This window comes from Lipotes vexillifer, unplaced genomic scaffold (genome assembly GCF_000442215.2).
Source record: "Lipotes vexillifer unplaced genomic scaffold, Lipotes_vexillifer_v1.1 scaffold242, whole genome shotgun sequence".
In the NCBI taxonomy this organism is placed as follows: domain Eukaryota; kingdom Metazoa; phylum Chordata; class Mammalia; order Artiodactyla; family Lipotidae; genus Lipotes; species Lipotes vexillifer.
In genome coordinates, this window is record NW_006771376.1 from 1,378,353 (window position 1) to 1,391,730 (window position 13,378).

The 13,378-nt window shown below is 58.1% G+C and overlaps 1 protein-coding gene across 1 annotated transcript in view; it reads left to right on the forward strand.

Moving 5' to 3' along the window:
• The first annotated feature begins 6,990 nt into the window (after window positions 1-6,990).
• The window catches only part of LMAN1L (lectin, mannose binding 1 like), a 9,124-nt gene continuing 2,736 nt past the window's right edge, over window positions 6,991-13,378 (forward strand). Inside the window, 10 exon segments of the mRNA XM_007472090.1 lie at window positions 6,991-7,140; window positions 7,255-7,362; window positions 7,454-7,512; window positions 8,914-9,013; window positions 9,381-9,501; window positions 10,085-10,140; window positions 10,728-10,860; window positions 11,169-11,279; window positions 11,282-11,319; window positions 12,279-12,439. Coding sequence (XP_007472152.1) covers window positions 7,027-7,140; window positions 7,255-7,362; window positions 7,454-7,512; window positions 8,914-9,013; window positions 9,381-9,501; window positions 10,085-10,140; window positions 10,728-10,860; window positions 11,169-11,279; window positions 11,282-11,319; window positions 12,279-12,439 — 1,001 coding nt within the window. The 5' untranslated portion in view covers window positions 6,991-7,026.

A 13,378-nucleotide genomic window follows, 5' to 3' on the forward strand; every position in this document is an offset into this window, starting at 1 on the left:
AAGGCTTGGGGAGACCAGGCCCCTCTCTAGGGACCCATCGCCCCAGCCTCGTTCCCCACCCCGTGTTCCTTGTCTGTGTTGCCTCGGTCGCCCCGTGTCTGCGCTTGACCATGTTGCACTGTTTGCATGCGCCCAAGGCAGACGTCTGTCAGGGGCTTGGAGTCCGTGTGCCGCTGCCGCCCGCCCACCCACCTGCCTTGTGAGATGGAATCGTAATAAACCACTCCATGAGGACCCCGCCACCCAGTCTCGGCGCTTCCTCCGCCGAGCCTGCCTGTCCCACCCGGCCTCCCATCCCCGTGCCATCTTGTCCATCCCCCTGTCTCTGTGAGTGAGGCTGTGCTTGCCCTGTGAGTGGGGCGGGGTGGGGAGCACCGCGGGGAGATGTAGCCGCCGCCTTATGTCAGCTGCACGAGCGAGTGTCCTGTGTCTGCCATGGGAGAGCTCTCACTACCCGCCCCTCCCAGTGTCCTGCTGCCCGGCAGGCTTGGCCCTGAGGCCGTCCCGGGCTTGGGTCCCATCCACAGGGTGATGCCTGGGCATCCCGGACGCCTCTCCTGCCGTGTTGTTCAGGCCCTCAGCACGAGGAGGGCTGGAGCCATGGACGGGGGAGAAAGCCAGGCCTGACCAGCTGGAGATGGGCTCCCTTTGGTAGGAGGCAGGATAAACGTCTCGTGCTTCAGAGGAGATGGTGACCTGGAGTGGGAGGGGGAAGGGGAGACTCTGATACGCTGGTGGTTCTCACAGTCCGCCTAAGATGTAGCACTGCCGCCCCGTCCCCAGCCCTATGTGTGCCCAGCCCCGTGCCTGAGGACGCAAAGGTTGCAGGGGGGTCTTCCCCACCCCACCTTGTGGGGCACAGATGGAGAACGCGCACCAGCCATGGGATTTTCTCCCCTCGGGTTCCCCAGGGCCAGGGGTCAGTGCGGAACCTCTGAGGGCTGTGGGGAGGCTCACCTCATTCACTGAGACAGGCAGAGGGGGTGGGGTTCCCCTTGTTGTTGGCACTCCGCGCCCGCCTCTCCCAGCCAGCAAGCCCTGAAATCCAGGCAGTTCTGACTTGGCAGTACGCCTCGCATCTGCAGCTCCTCGGCCCACCGTGGTCCAGCACCATCACCTCCCACAGCCCAGTGCTGCCACTCCTCACCTCCCTGAGTCCGTTCTCTCTGCACACAGCCAGGCTCATTTTTCTAAAACTAGACTGTTCATTCAACAACAAATATTTGGATACCTGCTGTGTGTAGGACTGGGGTTCAGCAGTGAGCAAAACAGACCCCGTGGAGTTCACAGTTGGGAAGACGGAGTTCACATGGGAAGACAATCACACATAGACTTACAAACTGATAAGTGCTGTAAAAGAAACGTACATCATGGGAATCGGGCCTTGACTGTAGATCAGGGAGGGCTTCCCAGAAGAGGCAGCATGTAAGCTGAGGTCAGGATGAACAGGAGAGTAAGGGAGTGGGTAGCAGCATACCAAGAGGGAGGAGCCAGCTGGTCCCTGCTTCCCAGAAATCACGGGAGAGGGGAACTGAGCCTGCCATAGGTGTTAGCCACAAGGAGGTTGCTGGTGACTTTAGCAAGACCTGAGTTTGCTGGTGGTGGATTCCAGATCACAATGGCTAGAGGAGGTGCGAGGAATGCGGGAAGGTAGCCAATCTTTGGAGGAGCCTAGCCATAATGAAGAGGAGAGGGGGTGAGAGGATATTTAAGGCAGCAGAGGCTTGAGCAAATCTGACTGCCAAAGGGAAGGACATTTACCTTGGGAGAGTGTCCACACACTGAGAGGGAGGCGGAAAATATAGAGGGGAGGTCATGGTAGTGATTGAAGGTGGAACCTTCCCTAGAGCAAGGTCGGGCAGCTGGAATCCAGACCGTAAGGGGCAGTGGGTCTGCGATGGGAGAGGGACTGTCCTGGTGAGACTGCCGAGGAGAGGGAATCACGCGGTGGCACACTGGTAAATGTCTGACACTCAGGTCTAGGGCAGGTGTGGGGGAAGGGAGCTCTGATGTATAGTGTGCCGGTGTCGACGGTGTACCCTCTGCCAGGGTAGATTTCATGCTACCAACCTGACTTCACTGAAAGCAGGGATCAGGGTGGACTTTGACAATTGGCTCTCACTAGCTGGTCTGGAAGCCAGTTCAGGTTCAGAAACATGCAAAGATGCCTGTGGCCATGAGGCCACAAGAGGGGCCAGGCAGGCGTCACAGTGGAGAACTGCACCAAGTGTGACAAGCAAGAACAAAGGGGCGGGCTTCCCTGGTGGCGCAGTGGTTGAGACTCCGCCTGCCGATGCAGGGGACACCGGGTCGTGCCCAGGTCCGAGAAGATCCCACGTGCTGTGGAGCAGCTGCGCCCATGAGCCATGGCCGCTGGGCCTGCGCGTCCGGTCCGGGAAGGTCCCACATGCCGCGGAGCGGCTGGGCCCGTGAGCCATGGCCGCTGAGCCTGGGCGTCCGGAGCCTGTGCTCCGCAACGGGAGAGGCCACAACAGTGAGAGGCCCGCGTACCGCAAAAAAAAAAAAAAAGAATAAAGGGGCAAGTTCCGGTTGATGGGGCGCTGTGGGAATGCAGGCGCAGGTAATGGGATGTTCCTTCTACCTGGTGGCATGTGAGCCCCGCTCCTGCCCCCATTCCTTCATTACTTCTCCCCTCTCTCCCTTGGTTTATGGTTTTTTTATTTTCCCCCTCTTTCTTCTCTCTCATCCTCCCCTTGTGCTCTCCTGGCAACTACTGGCAACTGGCACGTCATAGATGAGTGAGACGGAGTTCTCGCCCAAGGAGCTTACAGACCTGGGAGAATCCGCTCAGGGCTCAGCTCGGTGCCCAGAAATCTGGTGGATGTTGCCCACCGCCAGCACTGAGCCTGTGAGGCAGAGGACGGAGGCGTGGGGCGGCTTCTCGGACGTGTGGAGAACAGTCAGGGACGGGGTGGGGCGATCCTGGCAAGGGAAGGGTGCTGACTGGGCAAAGGCGGTGAGGTGCTTAAGTGTGGCCGGGATAAGGTGCCAAAGGGTGTAGTTTGGGAGCAAGTGAGGCTGAAGAGAAAGCAGGGCCCAGACCCCACCTGGCTTTGCAGGCCCCTCAAGGAGTTTAACTTTATGCAAAGATGACCAAGAGCAATTGAAGGACTTAGGGCCGAGTGACATAGATCTGCACTTTAGAAAGATCATTCTGGCTGCAGTCTGGCTAGAGGAGGTTGTTGCCAAGATCTTGGCTCTCTGTGCACCGCTGCCGAACGGAAATACGGAGACAGAGTTATGGAGGAGAAAGAAAGAGCGGCTTTATTTCTTTGCCAGGCAAAGAGGCAACACAGTAGTCTAGCGCCTCAAGAACTATGAGCCGCTCTTTCTTTCCCCTCCATAACTCTGTCTCCGTATTTCCGTTCGGCAGCGGTGCACAGAGAGCCAAGATTTTGGCAACAGGGTGGTGGTGTCCGGAGTGGAGACAGGGAGATGGTGGGGAGGCTGAGAGGCCAGACAGGAGGTGACTGATGGTGGCCTGGACTGGGGAAGCTGGTAGGAAGTGGAGAGGAAGATGAACACAGTTGGTGTTTTACTGAGCTGAGTTCTGTCACGCCTTGTTCTAATGGATGTAGTACCTCACGTAACCCTCCAAACAACTCTTGGAGGTGTACGCTGTTATTCTCTCCATTTTACAGATAAGGAAAGTGAGGCTTGGAGAGATTAAAGCATCAGGTAACAGTTTGAGAGTGGCAGGGGCAAATTAAAGAGTTTGTGGATGGCCGATGCGAGGATGAGGCAGAGGAAGGGATCTGGGGGGATTCCAGTCTCCAGCTTGATAAGGTGGGTGGTGCCACCCATTTCCCCTCAGCCCTGGAGGAGGATGTGCTGGGGGTTGGAGAAGAGGAGTTTGGTTTGGACATGTTGTCTGGGGACCTTTGAGACATCCAAGCAGAGAGGTCTACTCCAGGGTTGGACATTCATTCGGGGCTGTGGCTCCAGGAGAAGCCAGGCTGAAAGTAGAGATTTGGGGATCATGGGCACAGCAATGGTGCTTGAAGCCATGGACGTGGACGAGCTTGGCCAGGTAGCACGTGGAGCCTGAGGAGAGATGTGACCCGTAAGGGGCCAGGGAGGGAGAACAGTGACCAAGAAGCGGCTCCTGGGATGGCCCAGGGCAGCAGAGAGGCAGGTGAGCCCTGGGACAGGGGGAAGAGAGGGGGTGTCCACAGCATTTCACATTGCAGAGACCGTGTTGAGAATCGTCTGCTAGGCACAGAGAACGGGCATCGTCAGACCTTGCTGGAGCAGTTTTCCTGGGAGGCGGAGGTGGGGAGGGCAGGAGCTGGAAGGGCTTAGGGGGAGCCGAGGAAGCAGGGCTGGAGGGGACCCCACCTTTCCACAGCTTGGCTGTGAAGGTGAAGGGGGAGAGCAGGTGGAGGTAGCTGAGGGCTTAGTGTAGAGAAATGAAGTTCTTCTTTTAGCGTGTCCTAAAATTTTCCACTTACAGCCTTGGTTTTAATTACTTTTTGGAGCTTCAGAATCTTAATCCTACTGGGGGTTTACAAAGTACAGTAAAACTTCAGCTACCCAGAAATCTTGGCAAATGAGCTACTCTGGAAAACCAAAATGTACTTGGATGAAAATATTTGAAATATAGGATTTCTTACTTTTTAAAAACTTTTTTTTTTTTTTTTGGTTTTGGTTTTTGTTTTTTTTTTTTTTTTTTTTTTTTTTTTTTTTTTTTTTTTCCTTGCGTTATGCGGGCCTCTCACTGTTGTGGCCTCTCCCGTTGCGGAGCACAGGCTCCAGACGCGCAGGCTCAGCGGCCATGGCTCACGGTCACAGCCGCTCCGCGGCACGTGGGATCTTCCCGGACCGGGGCACAAACCCATGTCCCCTGCGTCGGCAGGCGGACTCTCAACCACTGCGCCACCAGGGAAGCCCTCTCTTCTCTTTTTACCCCTCCTTGGAGAACCCCTCACCCTGCCTCTTGGACCTGTGAACACACACACACACACACACACACACGTTCATGGGATGAGTCCCGGACACACAGACACCAGGCAACTTGGACCAGCACCAACCTACATTTTGGCTCCACGCTGTTGGGTCTGTGGCTGTCCAAGAGAACTAAGGGGCTGCCTGGAGGGAGGCATCCCCATGGCCAGCTGTTTTGCCAGAGAGGGCCCCAGCCCTGCCCTGTATGTTTGTTGGGTGGAAGCAAGCATGAGAGCGTCTTAGCCCATATTTTGTAACCAGGGCCTTCTAAATCCAGACCTACAAAGAATCTGTCTTCTGCTTGGTCTTGTTCTAAAATGATTCTGGAGGACTTATAAGGACCTATGCAATAGAGAGAAGTTTAAATTAGGAGTGAGCAAGAAGAATAAGACTTAGGGTTGAGGCCTGAAATGAGTCCAAGAATGTGGCTTGTTGCCAAAACATATGCTGTGAAGTCTGCCCACCCTTCAGAGTTGGGCCATGGATCTGGTTCAGAGCCTCCTAGCAGACAAACCAAAGAGAGAAAGCAGATCCATTGTGTATTTCCGTGTCTGTGAGATGAAATTTCTGAAAAACAGCATGATTCCTAACTGAGACCAGAACAAATATCCCTTTAAGAAGACGGGCCCTCTCGGCAGGGTTTTAGGCCCAGTCCTCCCTCACAGAGACACAGGAGGTAAGCAAAGGAGAGAGCTGTTCCTCATAGCCCGGGAGCCAGGCCCTGCCTCGGGGCCAGGATGCCTGAGGGCCAGGATGGCAAGGCCCATACCACACTCACCGCTCTGGGCCATGCCAAGTCTGGGGTGTCCCAGGCCATATAGGGGAGCAGAGGTATATTCTTCAAGGCCACCCAGTGATATGCTCACTGTCCATTCATTCATTCCCCCTTGTATCAGACTCACCCCATGCCCTGTGTGCCCAGCCCAGAGACACAGAGCTGAGTCTGGTTCAAGGAGCCCACAGTCTAGGGGGAGGTCCCATGAACAATCCACATGACGCAGAGCACAGAAGGGTGGCAGGTGTGGGCAGTCTCTGCCTTCTGCCTGCCACTCCAGAGGCAGTGGTGGCTCCCAAGTGCTCCAGCACTCCTGGCCTTGCGGCCTCTGAGCCTCCCTGCCCCCAGCTCTGGCCTTTTCCAAGCAAACAGACTGGATTATCAGTCTCTAGAACGGCCGGCAGGGACTGGGCCCTGGGCCAGGTTCCAGGCTGGCAGGCCGCAGAGGAGGGGAGCCAGCAGGGGCGGGGCCTCTGATGGCCCTTCTCCTTTTCCTGCCAAGCCTGCCTCAGTTTCTCACCCCTTTCTTCCCTCCTCCCCCACCCCGCCCGCACCAGTGATAATTCTCACACTCACTCCATCCCTCACCCTTTCCTCAGTCCCGCAGACCAGTTCCCACCTTCGCTTTCATACGTTCCCCACCTTGAGATGTCCCCTAGGTGCCCCCATCAGGAAGGCCCAGCCGCGTTTGGACACACCCAAGTGTCTGTTCAGGGTCTAGAGTTCTGACCCTCCACGTGGTTATTCTCTCCAGGTGATCCCCTGTGTTCTGTGGTCTCAGGCATGTCCTTTCCCTCATAGGGCCTCTGTTTCCTCATCTGAGAAACACAAAGGGCTGGACACAAATCTCTCTCATGGCAGAAAAAGCTTGTACTTTGGAGTCAGACGGAGCTGAATTCCAATTCACTTAGTTCCTTAACTTTTCTGAGCCTCAGCTTCCTCATCTATAAAAGGGGGTCTTATAAAAGCAGGCCACACAGACCTGTGATGAGGCTTACATGAGAATGCGGGGAAAGTGCTCTGTGTGGGTTTGGCCTCTGTTGCCCTCCCCTGGCAAAGGCCCATCCAGCCGTGCTGGGGTCCCACGTCTTCGGTGGATTCCTGTGTCGGACTAGCCAGCCTGTTATCTAATGGCTGTGATGTTACCTCCTCCCTCCTCCTGGAGCCCAGCCTTGACCAATGAGAGAGAATGAGGGGGGAGCAGGGGCTGGTGGGGCCCAGGCCCTGAGCTGCCCTGGTCCGCAGATGCCATCCCAGGCCTGGAGGAGGTACGGCTGGCCCCAGCCATGCGGAACCGGAATGGTGCCGTGTGGAGCAGGACCCCCGTCCTCTTCTGTGCCTGGGAGGTGGAAATGCAGATGAGGGTGACTGGGCTGGGGCGCCGGGGAGCCCAGGGCATGGTGAGTGGCCCCACCAAGGTCCAGTAGAGGGGGTGAGTCAGCGGGGCTGGTGGTGAGCCCAGGGTTCCAGTGTCCTGCAGGGATCCCTTGAGCTGAGCAGCTGGGGACCCGCAGGCCCTGTGGTACACCCAGGGCAGGGGCCAAGTAGGCTCTGTCCTGGGGGCGCTGGACTCGGGGTACAGCATCGGGACCCTCTTCGACTCCTCGGCTGAGGATACCCAGGTGAGTCATGGTCTCCTGCCCGCCGTCCCGCCCACACCCTCACCCTCCTCCCTGTGCCCGTGGCCCAGGCTGCTTGTCACCTCCCACACAGAACAGCCCTGCCATCTGTCTGCTGGCCAGTGATGGGCACAACCCCTACGAGGCGCTTGGGTAGGGCCCCGCCTGGCCTGCCCCGCACCCCATTCCTGCGCTGCGAGGGGCTTGGCGGTTACCCGCTCTGCCCACCATGCCCCTGCCCTGGCCTCTGGCGGGGAGCCCCTTCCTAGGGCGGTGCCCTCCTTTCTGGTCTCTCATCTAAGCTGATGGCACTGCCTTGGGACTCCCTCCCACTCGGTCCCAGAGGTGCCTCCTCCTCCGGGGCCTGGGACCAGAGTTTGCTTGCTGTTCCTGGGAACCACCCACTGAGTCCTCAACTCATTCAACCCAACAGCCCCAGGCAGTGGGAGCAGAGAAATGATGCGGGGTAGGACCCAGGTTCAGAGTTTTCAGTCACATCATCTCATATTGACACTCTTGAGAAGTGGGGATCATTAGTGCCATTACAGGTGAGGACACTGAGGCCCAGAGAGGGGAAGTGATTTGCCCCAGGTCACACCGTTGTGCATAGAGCTGAGATACGAGGGCAGACTTGCCCATGGAGTGCCCACGCCTTTCCCGCACTAGCTGCCTTCCTGCCTGTCTACCCGCACCGTCTCTTTCTCTCAGATGACGTGGCTGCCCATCCCTCCTGAGCCAGGCTGCCTCCTCAGTAGCTGGGCCAGTTCGTCAGTGTCTCTCGGCAGACATCCCCTAGCTCGCAACAATTAGAACAATTGCTAACGTTTATGACCTGAGCTTACTGTGCGCCGGGCACAGCGCCAAGTGCTTCACATTCATTACGTGGTGGAATCTCAACTATTATCTTCCTTTGAAAGGTGGGGAAACTCGAGTTTGGAAAGGTGAGGTAACTTGCCCCAGGTCACACGGCTCTTCCCCTGCCCCGCGCCGCCTCCCTCTTGGCTGAAGGCAGTGGTGACAGGCTCTCTGGCGTGAGAGTTTCTGTGTCCATGAGCCCAGAGAGACTCAGGAGTCTCGGGCTCAACACTCCTAACAAACACCCAGAGCTAGCGGCACCGCCCCTGCGGGGGAGGCAGGCTGGTCATACTGTCCTTGGCTGCTAGGATGAGTCTCGTGTTGCCTGTCCTGCTGCAGGCCAAGCTTGGCAGAAGGGAGAGGAAAGAGAAGCTGTACCCAGAGGGAAGCCCATGGGAAGAGGCCCGGGGAACTCGGGGTGGAAACCCCACTGTTGGTCCAGGCTCTGCCCCCTAGGGAGGAGTCCCAGGGAGGGCCAAGTCCCAGCATTCCGCCAGGCAAGGCCTGCTTTCCCGCTCCCCTCTCTTCTGCTACGGGAGCAGAAGACAGCAAGGGAGGCTCGAGCTAGACAGCAAGGACAGGTCCTGCACCAGTGGGGGCGGCTGGCACTGCAGGCCTGGGAAGAACGGCCTCTGGGACCACCCCTGCTGGTTAGGCCTCGGGTCCTGTGCGGCCTGGCTGGATTCCAAGTGCCCACAGGGATGGAGCCAGCCGGGTGCTGGGCTCCTGCCACCAGGACTTCCGGAACCGGCCTTACCCCTTCAGAGCACAGATCACCTACTGGGGGCAGAGGCTGCGTGTGAGTCTCCCCTCCTGCTTTTGTGGGTCCACCAGGCAGGGAGTGCAGATGACAGGGCTCGAGCTTTATGAATGCCCATGACCCCACAGACATACCTGTGACACCACACAGGGTCCCTGGCACATGCAGGCAACACCCCAGGGATCCTCCTCCCTACACAGACTCCAAACTGGCCCTGAGCACATGCTTGGGAGGGCTGGTGTGAGACCGGGTGTGCGAGCCCCTCTGCACCACTCTGACACCAAGCTGCTGCCCGCCTTCCGGGCCAGGGGAGCCAGTGAGTCAGGTGGGGACGATCCCCTTGCCGGGGTCAGGGGAGAGGAGTGGGCTCCCTCTGCAAGGGGCTTGCGCCCTCTGTGCCCCTCAGGTGTCCTTGAACAGTGACCTCACTCCCAGCGACCCAGATGAGGTCTGTGTCGATGTGGGGCCCCTGCTTTTGGCCCCTGGAGGTTTCTTGGGGGTCTCGGCAGCCACCAGCACCCTGGCAGGTGAGGGCCCCTAGCTGGGAGCTGTGTGGCAAGAGGAAGAGGGGCAGCCGCAAGGGACATTTAGAGAAATGGAGCAAAAGGATGTGATATGACAGAGAACCCACGGAGGAACTCAGCTGGAAAGCAGGGAGCAACCAGAGGTGGGAGTCCTGGAATGACAGGGCTTTGGTCTTTACACTCTGGGTGCTGGGGAGCCATGGAAGGTTTCTGAGGAGAACAGTGACATGGTCAGAGCCATGCAGAGGAGGTGGCCTCTGTGTGGTGGCTCCTGCCAGCAGCAGCCAGGCTCTGGGCCTGAGGGTGCTGCTCGGCCTGTGGTCATGGCTCTAGGTCAGGACTGTCCAGTTTTCTCACTCACTGGCGGTCCCCCTCTGGCTCTGTGTGTGGGTCGACCCTCACAGCCCACCCATCTGCTGGTCTGATCCTCACGCCTTTCCCATGAAGTGAACAAGACAAGGGTCAGAGCTGCCCAAAGTCACCCAGATCTCTTGCCTGCCAGGAACATAATGGAGGCTGGGGAGAGAGGGCTGAGTGAGTGAGTTGCCGGGTGGGAGCTACCTTCCCTCTCTACCCCCCTTTCCAGATGACCATGATGTCCTGTCCTTCCTGACCTTCAGTCTGCGTGAGCTGCGTGCAGAGGTAGCGCTGGCCCTGGGCCTTCCCTGGGGGTAGGGCTGGGGGAGAGGCAGCCCAGGGATCCCTCCCTCCCCGCATGCTCTGCTCATGTCCAGCTACCAGACCTGTCACTCCAACCCTTATCTCTACCTGCTCATGGAGCTCTGCTCAGGCCAAGTCTTGTGCTAGGCAGTGCTGGGGACCAGAGGTGACCCAGAGCCAGGCCCTGCCTGTCCTCAAGGACCTCCCAGCCTGACTAGGGCTATGGGAGCACAGAGGGATCCTAACCAGCCAGGAGAGCAGGGAAGACCACGCGGCAAAGATGAGCTTGAAAGAACACAGGGAGTGGCATGGACAAAGGCCCGAGGCCTGAGAGAGCTGCTGGGGTCTGGGCTGCAGCAGGAGAGAAGGGTGTGAGGGTCGGCAGTGCAGTGGGGCTGGGAGGACTGGAAAGTTCTGGGCCTGGTGGCAGAAGGAGGAGAACCAGCGGGGCGGGGGTGGATGTCTGGTCAGGGAGGGGGACTGGGTTTGTGGGAGGCCCTGTGAGGAGGCTCCCCGGCCCCCAGATCTCCCATGGGTTTGGGGCCTAAGTTTCCATCTTCTTCCTCCAGCCTCCCCCGCAGCCCTTCCTGGAGACAGAGCAGCTCCGCCTGGCAAGGCAGCTGGAAGGGCTGCGGGCAAGGCTGGCCCTGGGCACCAAGGAGGACATGATTCCAACGCCGAACTGTGAAGTCCGGGAAGAGGGTAGGGACCCAGGGAACGGGCAGGTGGGGCAAGGGCTCGATTGAGGGTCACAGGACCCTCTTCCCTTTGAACCAGGAGTCCTTTAACCAGTGGGGACACGGAGGCCTGAGGAGGCCATATGTAAGCAGGCTCTGGGGCCCAGGTGATGTGTCCTGTCCCTGCCCCACCACCAAAACACCTCTTGCCAGGGGAGAGTCTTGGAGGCAGAAGCCACACATTTCTGGCCCTCCAAGAAGCCTTCGAGAGATAGGATCTGTTGCCCCACCCCAGCTGCCGGCTGCCTGTCCCAGCTCTGCCCCAATCCCCAGGGGAAAGAAGCTTTGACCTGGAGGAGACACTGCACAGACACAGCCAGATCCTGCAGGCTCTCCAGGGTCTCTCCAAGCACTTGGCACAGGCTGAGAGGAAATGGAAGAAGCAGCTGGTGTCCCAGGCCAGGCCAGGCCAGAGAAAGCCTGGGTGAGTGGCCCCTCAGGCATCCAAGGGTCTGCCTGCAGGCCTGGAGAAGCCGAGCCCCATAGGCACTGGGTCTGATGGCACCAGTGCGCTCCCTCTGTCCAGAAAGAGGAGGAAGCACCGTACTTGGGAACTAGTCTCCCCCAAGGTCTGGAGGGAAAGGAGGGCAGGGGTGAAATGCTGCAGGCCGTAGGATGGGGTGGACCTGCCAGGCAGGGGAATGGGCAGGAGGGCGGCTCTGCACAGGCAAAGGCTCACAGAGCCCCATGGCTGGGGCTGGGGAAACGAGTTGCCACGTATTTAGATGTGGGTCTCCAGACAAGTGACAGAAATAGACCGGGTGTTTATTTGCATGTAGCTCCACGTGTGATTTGATTCACATACGCTTGCTTAATGCTCAGAATCCTCATTTCCCCTCCACTGCCATCCTGGCTTCTCCCCTGGGGAGTCATGTCCCATGGCAGACCCAGCCTGGGGCCTGAGAGCTGAGCTCAGTCAAGATGTTAGATGCTGGGCAGAAGAGGCCAGCTGCTCCTGTGAGCTTTGCTGGGCTCTGGCAGCTCTAGGTTTGAATCATGTCCTCAGGACAGAGCAGCTGAGGCTGGGCTGCTGGAGTGGGGCAGAGGGGAGGGAGGCCACACTCCAAGGCCAGGCCCAGGACTCCCCCCTGCCAGGTTCTACCCACCCCTGAGAGAGGTGGCCAACGATCCAAGCACCAGGAGTTGACTGTGCCCTGGGGGAAGTGGGGAGGAGAGGACTGGCCTCCTTTGGGGGCAGAACCACTTCTGGAAAAGGGAGGGACTTTGAGAAAGCTCCCAATTGGCCACTGTCGAGGGGGAAACCACCATCCTTAAGGAGAGGCTTTGAGAGGAGGGGGGAGTCAGAGGCCCAGGTGGAGAGGGTCAGATAAACCTAATGTATCCCAAACGAGGAGGGCCCAGGTAATGGGGTAAGGCCTCTAGAAGGAAGAGAGCTGCAAATCCCTGGGCAAGGTGAACTCTGAGAAGAGAGGGGCTGTGCCCTGGGCCCTAGAGAAGAGGCTGGCACTCCTGCAGGACTCAGCTAAGGTCAGTGCCCTACTCCGTGGACAGCGGACTCTGCTCCAAGACCTGCAAGAGATGAGGTAAGGGCACAGGGAGATGAGGATCCTGGGGGAGAGGAAGGAGAAGTCTCCATCCACCAACTTGGCTTCTCTGCCTGAAGACCCCCTCCCCCATTAATCCTTTATTCCTTTCATCATTTCACGAGCACCCAGCACAAAGTCTGCAGCATAGTGAGGGGCTAGGGGCCGAGTTAGGTTTGTTGAACTGACCTGAAATTAACTGAATCAAATTAAAATTTTGAAACTCCTAGTTTAAGCACAACTCCTTGAGACATTCTGACCCCAGGAGGGTTAGTAAATTTGAGCCTTCCTTCAGTGATAGCTTCTGGAAGGAGGGAACTTTTTTTTTGGCCGTTTCACGCGGCATGCGGGATCGAACCCGCACCCCTTGCACTGGCAGCACGGAGTCTTAACCACTGGACTGCCAGGGAAGTCCCAGCAGGGAACATTTTGATGGGGTTCTTGGAGGGAGCACAACCAAAATCAGGCCCAGCTTGGGGGTGGGCAGTCCATGACTTCATTTTACCCTCCTCCGGCCTCCCAGCAGCCCTCTCTAGGCCAGGCCTCTGGCGTTACCCATGGAGCCCTGGGGGCAGGGGGTCACCTTGATGCCATGGGAGGAGGATGGCTTCAGGTTGCATGCTGTGGCTGCACCCCAGCCCTCCTCCTTACACCTAGATGCCTGGGGGAGGGAAGATGGGATGAGGAAGAGCATCTAAATCCCTGGGGGCCAGAGACTGAAGGCAGAGCCCAGGGAGCCTGGGGTTGAGACAGACAGCTTTAGGGAGATGCTTCTCTGAGCTAAAGCTGTCTTGAGGAGAAGCTCTGGGGTAAAAAGACCAGTCCCCAAAAGGAGCCATATGGATGGTGTCTTGTTTCTCACCCAGGTGCTGCCTTTGGGGATTATGAGAAATGGTTAGGCAGTTTGGGTGCAATCAGAGGGGATAATGAGCTCTTTCC